The 13848-nt window shown below is 39.5% G+C and overlaps 1 protein-coding gene across 3 annotated transcripts in view; it reads right to left on the reverse strand.

The window, feature by feature from the left end:
- Positions 1 to 343: 343 nt before the first annotated feature.
- Positions 344 to 13848, reverse strand: part of LOC121955120 (adhesion G protein-coupled receptor F3-like) — a 51993-nt gene continuing 38488 nt past the window's right edge. For all 3 annotated transcript variants that reach the window (XM_088089571.1, XM_088089572.1, XM_088089570.1), the window contains 13 exons: positions 10165 to 10271; positions 10012 to 10070; positions 9788 to 9927; positions 8794 to 9009; positions 7632 to 7841; positions 7400 to 7552; positions 7134 to 7312; positions 5178 to 5345; positions 3655 to 5055; positions 3506 to 3547; positions 1978 to 2043; positions 1763 to 1829; positions 344 to 1684 (listed from right to left, as the gene is read on the reverse strand). In XM_088089571.1, coding sequence (XP_087945697.1) covers positions 1614 to 1684; positions 1763 to 1829; positions 1978 to 2043; positions 3506 to 3547; positions 3655 to 5055; positions 5178 to 5345; positions 7134 to 7312; positions 7400 to 7552; positions 7632 to 7841; positions 8794 to 9009; positions 9788 to 9927; positions 10012 to 10070; positions 10165 to 10271 — 2879 coding nt within the window. In that variant the 3' untranslated portion in view covers positions 344 to 1613. The remainder of the gene's footprint in view (positions 1685 to 1762; positions 1830 to 1977; positions 2044 to 3505; positions 3548 to 3654; positions 5056 to 5177; positions 5346 to 7133; positions 7313 to 7399; positions 7553 to 7631; positions 7842 to 8793; positions 9010 to 9787; positions 9928 to 10011; positions 10071 to 10164; positions 10272 to 13848) is intronic.

Consider the following 13848-nt stretch of genomic DNA (forward strand, 5'->3'; position numbering starts at 1 on the left):
CATCCGTGCCCTTATTGCCCGATCCAAACCATCACTGCCAGCATGTGCGCTTGTTGACATTCCAGTGTTGGTTGCCATGTACTCGTGGTCTATAAGTATAGTATAGGTTGTTCCACCATGTGCTTCTGTTTACGGTCAAGCAATCCTGGAACGAAACCAGCAGACGCAGAAGGACACCTCGAGACTTAGACATAAAAAGTCCACTGCAAAGTGGCAACGTGATGATATGGGATAAGATGTGTTTGTCCGTATCATCTTTATTTTATCCCCCTGGTCTCCCCTGATTGAAGTAGACATAGTGGGAAAGTAATGGTGTGTTATCTTGAGAGAAAAATACACTCTCTGACCTTGTAAAGCTCTTTTATTAATTATTTAAAAAATAAACAGTTTAAAAAAATAAATCTACTGTACATTCAAACTTAGTGAACCATACATATGATTTAACAGCAATGTTCATCTTGACAAGCACGTTTTTTGGTCCAGTGAACAGTTTAATCCATTTAATGGCATTATTAGTTCTTTAAACTTTTAGTCATTGAAGTAAGGTAAATAGCCTTCAATAGTTATACTTAATTATTTAATCTTGACTTCTCAAACAGGTAAACATGATTCTCTAATCACTTAAGAGGAAGAAGATGCTGTAGATAACGGTAAGGTCAGTCTTTAGATCGAGTCGAGGTCGAGTCTAATAAACATAATTTATTACATACACATTGATTCATGAGTCCTTTCTGTTTATCTGGATGTACTTTTGAGTCATTAATAGATTAAAAGTTGCTTTTTAAACTCTTTTTGCCTTTGGCTTTTTGAATTTCAGGCTTTACCACAGCAAGCAGCACTAAACTACCAGCCCCTTCTCATTTTGAACTCATAAAATAGAGCGGCTTTGACAATGCTTTTGGCACAAGATCTCATCACAAAAAGCCAATTTTCGCATCCGTATGAAAAGCCACTGGACAAAGTCCCGTAAGAACACAACCGGACAACGCCAGGTCCATCAAACCCCAGGCTTTCATGCGGGAGTCTGTTTCTTGCTTCCCATCGGTGTGTTTTTTTTTTTTGCCAGTATGTGCATTTGTTGACGTCCAGCATTGGTTGCCATGTCCTTTTGTTGCCTAAACATAAACACATGTAGCATAATCCCATCATGTGCTAGTGTGGACATCATGGTAGCAGCATCCCGGAATATTAAAAGCAGGCACAAGAGGGTTACCTAGAGCGTAATTTGTAAACGCAGAGTGGGACTTGGGATGAGAACATGTTGAAACTTCACACTTCAGAATTAGCAGCATAGCATACCATAGTGCAACTGTTTTAAAAATTACTATTTCACAGTTTCGTTTATAATGTTCTGTCACTGAACTATACATTTCAAATCATATCACAGAAACGGAAACAGGAGCAGTACCATGCAAACATCCTCTAACGCTGTTTGGAAGTATACCATTTTCTTTCGACATTAAAACAAACCATTCTTATTGCACTAGCTTTTACAATATCATCCCAGTGAAGTTCATGCTTTTAACTTTATGATTATGCACAGATAAATTTTACAATAACTTGCAGACCTTTTGAACGAGAACATTAATATGATCTCTGCAGTTTGAGGTGATTCAGATATTGCTGAATGACTCAGATGGACCAGTGCTTCTTGAGTTCGCAGCTTCTGACACACGGTAGATATCTGAAAGAAACAAACTGTTAATAAGACAGCTTATTTAAGTAAACTAAGATAAAAATTGCTAAATATAAAACAACTTACATCTTCTTCCACGAAGTCGACTTATCCAGCTGAGTCCGCTAATAGAAGACCTGCCACCAGTTGTACTCTATAGTAGAAAAAAAATATATGTGTAAGCAAGCAAGTGACTGCATTTATCAGGTCTGTGGATTCAACTTTGTGTTGATACATTATAAACAAAGGTTTATGCACTCGTTTGAGAATAAGTCTATTGAGAATAAGTCTAAAATGCTTACCCTTGTTGGATGAGAGCCAGAGCCTGTGCTTGTTGAAGGTAATCTTCTTGAGAGGATTGAACGGATCTAAAGACGCAAACAAATTCATGTCAATGTCAGAATCAATAGTATTAAACTACTTTGGATTGTTAAGTAAAGTTTGACATCTTGGGAAATAAGGAAGCAGATTCTCGTCTACAGAGATCGCCATGTTTCCACAGTAACCCAGAACAGACACACGGAGCAGTAAGCTTCTAAATTATTGTGCCCAAATTCTAACATTAGTTTTAAATGCATTTGAAATAGAAAAAAAACTAATTTCAGAGTTTCATTCAGAAGCAGAACTGTTACCATTGTTTACATTTGTTTAACTAGAATTTATTTTATATTAAGGTGCTGTTTTTATTTCATGTGCCACGAGGAAAACACCTCAGATAATGGGTCACTTATGCATAGCTCCATCGTTTCTCAAAGTAAAAAAAAGAGATCATTCCTTATGGTGCAAGCATTAATTTGCTGGCATTTCTGCATATCAAAAGCTGAATCGTGCCATGAATCCACCATATGTAGTATCAAACCAAACCATGTTTGCAAAACTGTTGCACCCCTAATTGCTAGTAAAGCGGTGAAATGTCTTTGAACTCAGCCAACTACAACAGTAAAAACCTGCTCATTAATGCATAATGATAACTATGGTTTAAAATATGCAATAATATAACAATGATATAAGCCCTTTTGCTCCCTGAGAAAAATTTCTAATTTCGACACTTTTGGCACATTTTGATAGCACTTTTGTAGCTACTTTCACTTAAGGAAGAATTTCATAAGCAGGTTATTCAACCCGTTCTCACTCGAAACTTGTCACATAGCGTCACTCTGTCAGTGCAAGAGCCACCTTCCATATACAACTGGAATGCGGCTGGATGACGTCAGATGAGAACGTGAACAACCGGTCAGCTGGAAGGCACCAGGCACATCCACATGTAATGCACAGATGAAACTGGGCACCTGCTGGGCAAGTGCACTGATGGGGCAGGCAGGAGAGGAGGTGGATGGGTCCCACAATCAATTGACCTTTGAGCGGGAGTCCAGAATTTACGCCCAATGTGGATGAGAGTGTGGTTTTTTGTGCACCTTACCATGTGCCTCTTTTACCTAAACCTAACCATCTCTGACTCTGTTGCCTAATCCTGCCCATTTTGACAGTCAGCAACTGTTGAGTAGACATAAGGATAATGTTGCTTCATCCCACCACAAGTTGACATCACAGTTACAGCTGATACAGAAGGATATTTTAAATGTCATAGGTAGACACGGAAGGTCCTAACAGAGCAACACCATGTGACAAGATCAGAGTAAGAACGTGTTGGGTTATTAAGTTGCAGTAGTGTAGTTTTACCACTATGGTATCGATATTTTTATTTTAAATAAGAGATTTGAATACTTCCTGCACCAAAACTTAGAGTCCTTTCTAGCTTTTTATAGCTCTCCCAAAAGCAAAGAGGTGTATGGCCCAAAATGGCAAACTATTTATTCGAAGTCAACATACCTTTGAATCAAATAGTGTCCCAAACACTAAAATGAAGAAACCCTGAGGAAAAAAAGATGACATGAACATTTCTTTATCACTGAAGGAAATGGCACGAAGAGTTTTGTTACATGCCATGTTAGCAACCACCTTTCAGTGGATGCAAATACCTGTAGTGAATTGAAGAATGCAAATGCAATGTGGATTCCCCCATCTGTTGGTGATATCATGGTTCCAACTCCCAAAGACCAGGTCAGTCCAAATAAAGGAGTCAAAATGACCACACACCTAAAGATGACCACCATGGTGTGCTTTTCATCTGTTTGGGCAGTGTCTCCCACACCTCTTCTCAGCATTTTGAACAAGACCACAATTACAATTATAATGTTGATGAAAACTATAGTTAACGCAGGTATCACCATAGCCAGCAGGGCCTTTGTCTCAACCCAGTTGAGCCAACAAGCCTGGTCCTTCCTGATGTATCCATTTTGTGGTGCAGTGACAGCAACAGTAACAACAGCTATAATCAGAGGGCATCCATAGCCTAATAAAAAGCCAATTGCCAACATGACTGACTTGGACATGTGGGAGAAGATCATGACTGTTCGGTAAAAGAGCAGAAGGCCTGACACAAGCATCCAAAAGAACAGTGCAAGGTAGAAAAAGTGCATAAAAAATGTTGCTGTGCTGCATGGTCCAACTGGAACTCCGAAATCCTCTCCTGGGTTTTCCGCAGGGTTATCAGCAATAGAGGCGCCGATGATGAAACAGATGTCTGCTATCAGCAGGGACAGGGCAGTGTTAATGATGGAAACATGGCGCATAAAGGCAGTGCTGTTTCTGGTAATGGCTTTCCAAACGTATCCTTCAATAATGAGACATATTACTAAACTTGCCAGAGATATCCCAACTCCTACATAAGTGATTATATCCAAGGCTATTTTCAGTTCTGCAGGGATGTCTGTTGCCATCAGTACTGAGAAAGAGGTGAGATGGTTGCAGCTGCAGGTTACTGTGTTGTTTATGTCGGAAACAAACGAACAACCCTCATCATCCCAAGCACCCAGATTATCAAAGATTGTGAAGTTCCAGAAGACACACTGTGGGTGCAGTGACAAAGACTGGTTTATCTTGTTGTAGCTTAAAGTAACATTCTCAATTGTTCCATTTATCTGGACTAGCACCACAGCAGCATTGATGGCATTATCGCTGACGGTGTCATTGCTTGTGGCGTTGAAGAGGCTGATATCAAAGCTGGAATTCCGTGCTGGCATAACATTATAAAAGGTGGAAAGGATGATGGTGGTGATAGAGACATTGAAAAGGTTGGTATTTGGAATGTCAATGATGATGCTGTTGTTCAGATCTGCCCTGAAGGAGTTGTTGAATGTGGTTCTGTTGAGAAGGATCCGTTCAGTTGCAAACACAAAGTCCCCAACCAGCCCTTCGGAGAGGGACTCCAGTGAAGCCAGTAATTCTGAGCTTGCATTGCGAGTTTCATTGGAATTAAGAACTTCCCAGGACTCTCTTGAATCATCACCAATGATGGCATTAACTGTTTCAAGCACATTCTGCAGACAAAGAGACATTTCATTGTAATGAAACAACCTAATCAAAAAGTCAAAAAATAAATTTGTTGACATAACACACATAACCTTTACTGAAAGGCTACAAAAGTGAAGCTTTAACCTACCTCAATGACAGGTTGAGTGACTTCATCGGCGGAAACAGTTGCAATATTTTGTACGATATCAACAATAGCCGATATGGTTGCAGATGAATTTGCAACTTCTGTTTGCTTGTCTTTGACAGCGGTACTTAGAGTCACCACAAAGACTGGTACTTCCTCCACAACCAAATCCTAAAACAATAAAACATTAACAATACATGAAAAGTATGTTACCAGTTTGAGATTTCAAAGTGTTCTTGGACAAATGCAGAGATATTTCTTTCTGCCCGCCAGAAACTGGTACAGACAATAGCTGTGCCCCTTTAAGCCACAACAGTGCATGGCAGGCTAAACAAATTTGCTGTTGGCAGGAATGTTCCAGTTCTGTAGGTCCTTTAAGAAAATACCCAGGAATGAGTCATAAACCCACAAATTAGCTATCATTTCAGCATCTCTGGTTCTCTGGTTTCAAAGTCTAAATGGGTTTTCTGAATGGTTGGAAAGATAAAGATAAAAGATAAAGATAAATGTTATTGTCTGTCCCAATCAGTGACAGAAATTCTCCTTTGACAAGGCTCCAACAATAAATACAACACATTATTAACACACTTAAGGCACATTCAAACTCAGGGTTGTTATTGCAGAGGGAATAAAAGATTTTTTTGTAGATGTTTTTGCGGGCCAGTGAGACTTTGTAGCGTCTACGTGATGGCAGTAAATGGAAGGAGTGATGGAGGGGGTGAGAGGGGTACTCTGTGATCAGGGTGGCTTTCCTGATCAGAGAGCGGTTATACAGTTCAGAGAGAGGAGTTTGTGGTGAACCAATGATTTTGCTGGCCTGATTAGCGATACGGCAGTTTAGTTTTGTGTTTAGGGGAGAGGGAGCTGTACCAGGATCAAATGTTTAAAGTGAGGATGGATTCAATGACTGAAATGTAAACCAGGGTTAAAATGTCTCTGCTGACATTAAATGTTCTCAGTTTTCTCAGCAGGTGGAGGTGCTGTTGTGCTTTTTTATACACAGAGTCAGCATGATGTGAAAAGGACAGGCTGGTGTCCATCTCTGTTCCCAGATATCTAAAAACCTCCACCTGCTTAACAGACTGTTAAGCTCAGGAGAGTTGTTCTCAAAGGCTTGGGCCAGGTTGTCGACTGCCTGCTGATACCGTGTTAGTACATTGTTATCAGGCAAGTGAAACCTGAAATAAGGTCTGTGGAAGAGACTTTCACATTTTGTTCTATGACATAAAATACCTTAGTAAATATCCCCCTGTGAAGCTTTGTCACCCAGCTTATTATCTGCCATTGTCCAAAATCAAATGTTAAAAAACAGCTTTTTGGAACCATTGGCATCAGCCCACAGAAAAATTTAATTCCCAGGGCACTCGATACTGGGTATACACGTTACCGTACTAATTTAATTTTATGTAAAATAACATAAACATGTAGCCTGCTTAATCTGGCACACCTTATGTTTCACAAGGTTTTATATCCAAATACTGAGGGTCCTGGTTCAAAACTAATAGGCTGACAAACTTAAATTATTGATGTAATATAAATAAGTTTAACTGGGAGTCTGTGACTTGTAATATAGTAATTGATGCGTTGTGATAGAATAGAAGACAAATCCCTCTGATGGAATTGTTGAACTACAAAAACACTGTACAAAGTCCTGTTGCAGAGTGGCGGTCCTTCCCTCACAAATGGTATCAACTCAAAAATTGATGCAACAACATATGAGAAATAAATAAACACGGGAATGGCCATCATATACTTCCATCATAATGTTCTACGCCCCTACAAACCCAAACTTTTAAACTTTGAATAGGTGCCTAACCAAAACACAATGTTAGTTACAGATGTATGATAAGAAAAGCTTGACAATCAGAGCTGAGTAAAAGTAGCAGTATTTGATGACTTCATAATGAGAAGTTGAGTATACTACTTGGGATGATTTGTTATCCCCAGCAGATCACCTACCTCTGAATCAATTAGTAATTCCTTGATTTGCGTTACGATGCATGTGTCCTCCAAAAATTTCCACTCTCCTGTTTCCAGACAGATCGCTGTCTTGCTGCCCTCGTGATCTTTGTCACATCCTATGCTTGATATGTCGCCCACTTGTCCAGCCCCATATTGAGGATCTTCACATGTAAAATCTGTAAGTGTTATACAGTATATCAGTTAGTTTTACGCAAACAGATGGTACAAACAGAAAAAGAACACAATTCAAAGATTGCTCTTACCGTCTATGAAAATTTTCATTGTTGTTGTCATGCTGTAGCCTTCTGGATCATCTACTTTACAAGTAAACTGTATTGACTGCGATTCGCAGATCTGCAGCTCATAGTCATGCGTTATGCAGTATGTTTCTCCATCGTTAGTAGTGACCGTGGAATCTGTGAACATTAAACAGTGTTGTTAGCTGTGTCCAGCTCTTCAGTGTGGTCAGACTGAGGAGTATTCAACGTCACTTACCTAAGGATGAATCAGCTGAGCCTAAAAACCACTTGACCGTATAGGGGGACTGTACGCAGCACTGAAGCGGCTGTCTCTGTCCCTCTGTCCCGTCGCATTTAACATTTACTCTGCTCCGTAGTCGTACAACGGGAGCTGCTTGGATTCCTTTTACATCTCCTTTTTGGTTGAAATTTATGACCCCACCCGTCAAAGTACATTCATACTGTCCTGTGATTGAGAGAAAGAATTATTAATGACCTCACTGGTATCCTGTAAAATACTAATGGCTGACGTGGCAGTATTTCACTACAGCTGTGACTGAATATTTTGATAGTGATGCACTGACAATATTTATGTATGTGTTTCTGCCTTCAGTCCAACATTCAATGTGTGATGCAATTAGAGTGATATTGGGCCTCATGCAAGAGATGATATACAAAAAAGAGTTTTCTTATTTTCATTCCCACTGATTTATTTTTTTTTACTCTTTTTGATCCCTATAACACTCATCACTGCACTAATTCATCTACAAAGCACTTACGGGGATGCTACCATCTTATATTTCCTCCATGTTAGTCTGGTCCTCCGGAGCACAGGACATGCGGTCTAATGACTGGCTTACACTCCAGGTGCCCAGAGCTCATTCTGAGCTTGAAAGATCTGCTTTCTGCTTCTTTGCACTATTCGCTTGGAACTCACTACAATGCATTTTTAAAAATCCATTAACTGGTTTCTTATGGTCATTTTAGATCTTTAATTGTAAAGCTTTTTACTTCTGATTGCACCTGTTTTAACTGATTTTGAACATTTTTAACATTACTGATTGATTGTATGTCTATTTTATCTTTTTTTTTTGTTATTCTTGTATGTCATTATTTTTTTTCTGCTTGACATCATTGTAAATGAGGGCTATCCCTCAATAATTTTCAAGTCTGAATAAAAAAAAAAATTGAATTGAATTGAATTGACATATGATATGATATGATACGATTCGATACGATATAATATGCAGGCAGAAAAATTCATTTTTATAATAATAAATCTGATCTCATTTCACAGTATCAGGGTATATAGAACTCATCTTTAAATGGGGTATACCTGGATAGCTGTTCAGTTTGTATAGTGATTTAATGGTTACTGATATCTTATTAGTTAACAAATTCAGCAGTCTCTGACTTACCCATATCAGCAAGGATGACATTCTTTACTGTAATGGTAGAAATCAGGCTAGAAGTAGTTACTTCAAATCTTCCATTCTCTTTAATTTCCCTCCCTTTAAATTTCCACACAGATCCACTAACATCTCCCACATTGATGTTTGGAGGAGGAGGCCCACATGTCAGCTCCATGCTGTTTCCAGTATAAGTGAGGCTTGGTGAGGTAAATGGATTTGGACCTTTGGAGAAAGTCAAAGAGAGCAGTCTGGAATTGAGCCAAGTTAAACAAAATGTAAATAATTACTCCATAGACACTTTTAGGGCCAATGTCACAGTGACATCACAATAACAGCTGGGGGCAAAACAAAGGAGGAGGTAAACATGAATCATCACCACAGGTTTGTAGGCTACATAGGAGTCTTAAAAGGTCATCTTGGACGTCAGATTAGAGGGAATATGGACTCAAAATCAGAATTTTATTGCATACCAGCCACCACTGCCTGTCATTGAAATCAAATACATCTGTGTTTAAATGCCATAAGACAAAGACTTGACAGAGGCGATTTCCTCCATTTTGTTTTGCCAGCAAAGCTAACGTCAGCTCATGTGCTAAAAACTTACAGAGCGTTAGAGAGAAATCCAGTAGTCCTCTTGATACCTCCCCAATTTTTTGATTAGGTGGACATAATAACCCCCACACACACATAAAGTGATTCATCCCTACAACAGGAAATTCTATTGACCTTTCCTGATATGAGAGGTGCGCTGCACACGCGAGCATTTTTGATACCTGTATCTGTCCTCTGTTCTTGCTGTTAGCTGGACAAAACTTCCCACCATACGACACAAAACTCATTCATTAAATTGTGGTATTTCAAGTCCTGTACATGGCTGTTTAAGACATAGTTATAGGTATCTAAGGAGTTATACCCCCTCACATGTGCTGCCACAATGAAAAGTCTTTTATGCATGGTCCAGTCATACACAGGGTTTTGACCTTGTCTTGCTTGAACTTACTGGTGTATGATGCAGTAATGGGGCTAATGACAGTGGCAATAAGCTGCAGTGATTCCTGGACGTTCAGATTTGCTTGGACCACTTCATCTGCATCAACTTGTGTTGTCTCAACAACAAAGTCTGTGATTACGCTTCCTTCTCTGTCAGAACAAACAAAAGCCAATTGGTGTAAAACATGTACACATTGCTGCCTTCAAATGTTTTTAATGCCAGAATTATCTTACCTGAATCTGCTCACAGAAGCACTGATAAATCCTGTCATTTCTTTATACTGCTCATTTAACTATGGGGCAGAAATGGTTAATAATATCAACACTGAAACATGGAGAACTGAAAGTACAACCTCAAACTTGATACAGTATTATCAGTGCACTTACCAATAAATTAATCCTTTGTTCAAGAGCCTTGAACATTGGACTTGATGCATTATTCAACTCTGCTGTGTATTCCTTGTCTAACTCCACTGACATATCCACACTGAATCCTGTTTAAAAGAGAAGAAAGACATGAGCAAAGCAATGGATGAACAATTTCCAGACAAAAAGATCAGGTAGATAGGAGACAACATAAAACACTAATAAGAAGATAATATTAAATTCTGGCTTGCATGACAAAAGAGACTAAGATGGCCTTATCAGTTGCTCAACATTTAAAAGAAATTGGTGTATAAAACAAGTGATGGTAAAACATGGTGTCCTGTTGCCATTCTCTATGCTGACTATCTAAATTTGAAAAGTGTTTCTTTTGGCACTTTCTCTTCCCTTGAATATGTTGCTGTTGTCTGTAAATCTGTTTGCCCTACATTACTACTTACACTATATGACTCCCCTAAACTTAAACATGGCTTCTTAGAGGACTTAGGTGAGCTTCTATCTAAAGTTTCAATTGAATTCGACTGCATTGTCATCTCAGGTGACTTCAACATCCACACTTATAACCCAAATATAGTAGATACAAAAAAAGCTTACTGATCTGTTGGACTCACTAGAAATCTCACAATATGTCAAGTACACTTCCTGCTTCGCTACAGTGCAGACGCTCTTCTTGTTTGCTCTCTACTTAGCTGTTATTTTTTCCTATTTTTTTCTGTTTTCACACATTCAAGGAGGTTTCCTACAATGGGGACTACATGTGACACTCCCAATAACATCCAATGGTAAGACAGCTAAGTCTACCTCAAATATTTTAAATCTGGATGACACAGTGTCTTTCCCAAAACTTGTTAGAACAGGACCCGAACAGACTGATATCACTGCCGCCTGGCATACACTTGGTGCTAAGCCAAAACAGCATCGCCAGGCATACAGCTAAGAAACAAATATCAACCACTGTCTGAACTAACTGTGAGCGAGCCAGAGAGCAATTTTACAAATGGGAAGCAGGTAATTAAAAACGATCAGATTCACAAGAGGAAACGTGAAATTTGTTGAAGTTATCGTATTGATAACGTTAACCTCTTTCCAGAATGGGTGGAGCTCTTCAATCGTATGGGTCCCTACCTGAATGGACATGGACTGATGCAACTGACAGACAATCTTCTGCATTGTCTGAGGAACCAAAAACATACTGGGCCTCCTCTCCATCAACCAAAGTCTCCCCTGCAGAGGGAGAGCCAGCCCCAGGATGACAACACTGACACTGCTCCACCTGCCTTCCCTGTGGATTTTCCTTCATCCCCAACCCCACCTCCACCCCAGCCCTGGACCTCATCATCACCCCCACCCCTGCTTCGGACCCCATCACCACCCCCACCCCAGCCCCGGATCCTCCCACCTGTATCCTCACTCTCCTCTGCTTCCTTGATACCCTTTCCCTACCCTGTCTCACTTCTCAGGTTCACAAGCCACATGGAGGACTTGGCAAAGTCTGGGATTAAAATGATCCCACTCACCCCCAGTATGGCCAGATTTCAGGCACTACCATCATCCAAACAACACCCACAAATTTTTCCAGGAGTGCCGGAAAGCAGAACGAAAATGGCGTATGTCAAAACTTCACGTTCATTTTGAAATCTATAAAGAAAACTTATGCATTAATAATTTGACCTTGAGAAGTGCAAGGCAGTCATTTTTCTCTGAGATCATTAACAGAAACAGTTCAAGAGAAGCAGTTCAAAGCATCAGACTTGCATTTAACTCTTCAATGGCAAAGAACAATGTGCCATCACTGCAGGCTTCCCAAGTTAACTTACTAAGTATGGAGCAATTTAAGGCCATCAGTGACAAATCACTGGAAGAAATTATCTCAAGTCTCAGGTCCTCCACCTGCTGCCTTGATGTTTTACCCACTAACTTCCTTAAAACTGTTCTGAGCAGTCTGGTAAAACAACTCACTCTTATAATTTAATCTGTCTCTCCAATCGGGCACTTTTCCAAATGATTTGAAAACTGCAGTCATCAAGCCTGGCAATGCCACTGTACTGAACAACTATCAGCCGATTTCAAACTTGCCATTTTTCAGCAAAGCTATTGAAAAAGTTGTCCACCAGCTACTTAGCAACTTTTTAAAACTAAACAATTGCTATAATAACAATCAGTCAGGTTTTCGGTCCCATTACAGCACTGAGACTGCACTCATAAAAGTAATAATCTGCCTTAACACCGATTCCGACAAAGTCTCTATTTTAGTGCTACTGGATGTAAGTGCTGCCTTTGATACAGTGGACCACACCATATTATTAGAAAGATCAGAAAACTGGATCGGATTCTCCGGCACTGTCCTTAAATGGTTAAAGTCATATCTTCTTGACAGGAAGTACTACTCAATTGGAAACTGTAAGTCAGAGAAGATGACTATGACATGTGGGGTCCCACAGGGGTCCATTTTGGGACCCTTCTTGTTTAATCTCTATATGCTTCCATTAGGCCAGGTTATGCAAAATAACAAAGTAGCCTACCACAATTATGCAGATGACACACAGATATACATATCACTTTCACCAGGTGATTATGAACCTGTAGAACGTCTCACTGTATTGAGCAAATAAATGATTGGATGCATCAAAATTTTCTCCAACTCAATAGAGATAAGACCGACATCATTGTCTTTGAGCAAAAGAAAGAAAGGCAGAGTGTCCGCTCTCACCTTGAATCCCTCTCTCTCATAACTCAGAGTCAAGCATTAAACCTTGGGGTTATCCTGGAATCTGATTTAAATTTCCACAGTCACATCAAATCATTAAATTTATCTGCCTACTATCATTTAAAAAACATTGCCAGAGTCAGAGCAATAATGTCACAGCATCACCTTGAAAGGCTCACCCACACCTTTATTTTCAATAGGTTAGATTACTGCAACGGTCTGCTTGCAGGCCTTTCAAAACAAACTAGTCGGCAACTTCAGTTTAATCAGAATGCTACTGTGAGAGTCCTGACAAAAACTAGGAAATATGACCACATTACTCCAGTTCCTTACACTGGCTACCAGAGAATTGATTTTAAAAGCTTGTTGCTTGTCTACAAATCAATCTGTGGCTCAGCGCCAAAATATATCTCTGACATGCTTGTGTGATATAAACCTTCAAGGACCCTCAGAACATCAGGGGCCGGCCTACTGAGCGTCCCAAGAGTCAGAACTAAACATGGTGAAGCAGCATTTTTTTATCATGCAGCACAAACCTGGAAAAAACCTCCCAGATGAGGTTCGACGAGCCCAGACTCTGATCACTTTTAAGGCAAAGCTAAATTCCTTTTTCACACTGCCTGCTCCACCTGCTGACTACCAACTTATTTTTAAATCATTTAAATCAGTCTTTTTTATCTTTGCACTTGTCTGCATTTTTTTAACCATTAAGTAATTGATTTCAACTTGTGTATCTTATCTCTTTCTCTTTTATTGTAAATCTGTATCTTTTATCATGTTTTTATATTTCATTACTCTGTAAAGCACTTTGAATTGCCTTGTATATGAAATGTGCTTTACAAATAAAGCTGCCTTGCCTTGCCACATTACAGGACCCACTCACAAAAAAGGCCACATCCTTGAGCTGGTTAATTCAAAGGTTTTAAATATTGCATTTGCATCCATTTTAGACATTGCAATCTCGGACCATTTCTGTATAT

Source organism: Plectropomus leopardus, chromosome 16 (assembly GCF_026936395.1).
Source record: "Plectropomus leopardus strain MGB_pleo_1.0 chromosome 16, ASM2693639v1, whole genome shotgun sequence".
NCBI lineage: Eukaryota > Metazoa > Chordata > Actinopteri > Perciformes > Serranidae > Plectropomus > Plectropomus leopardus.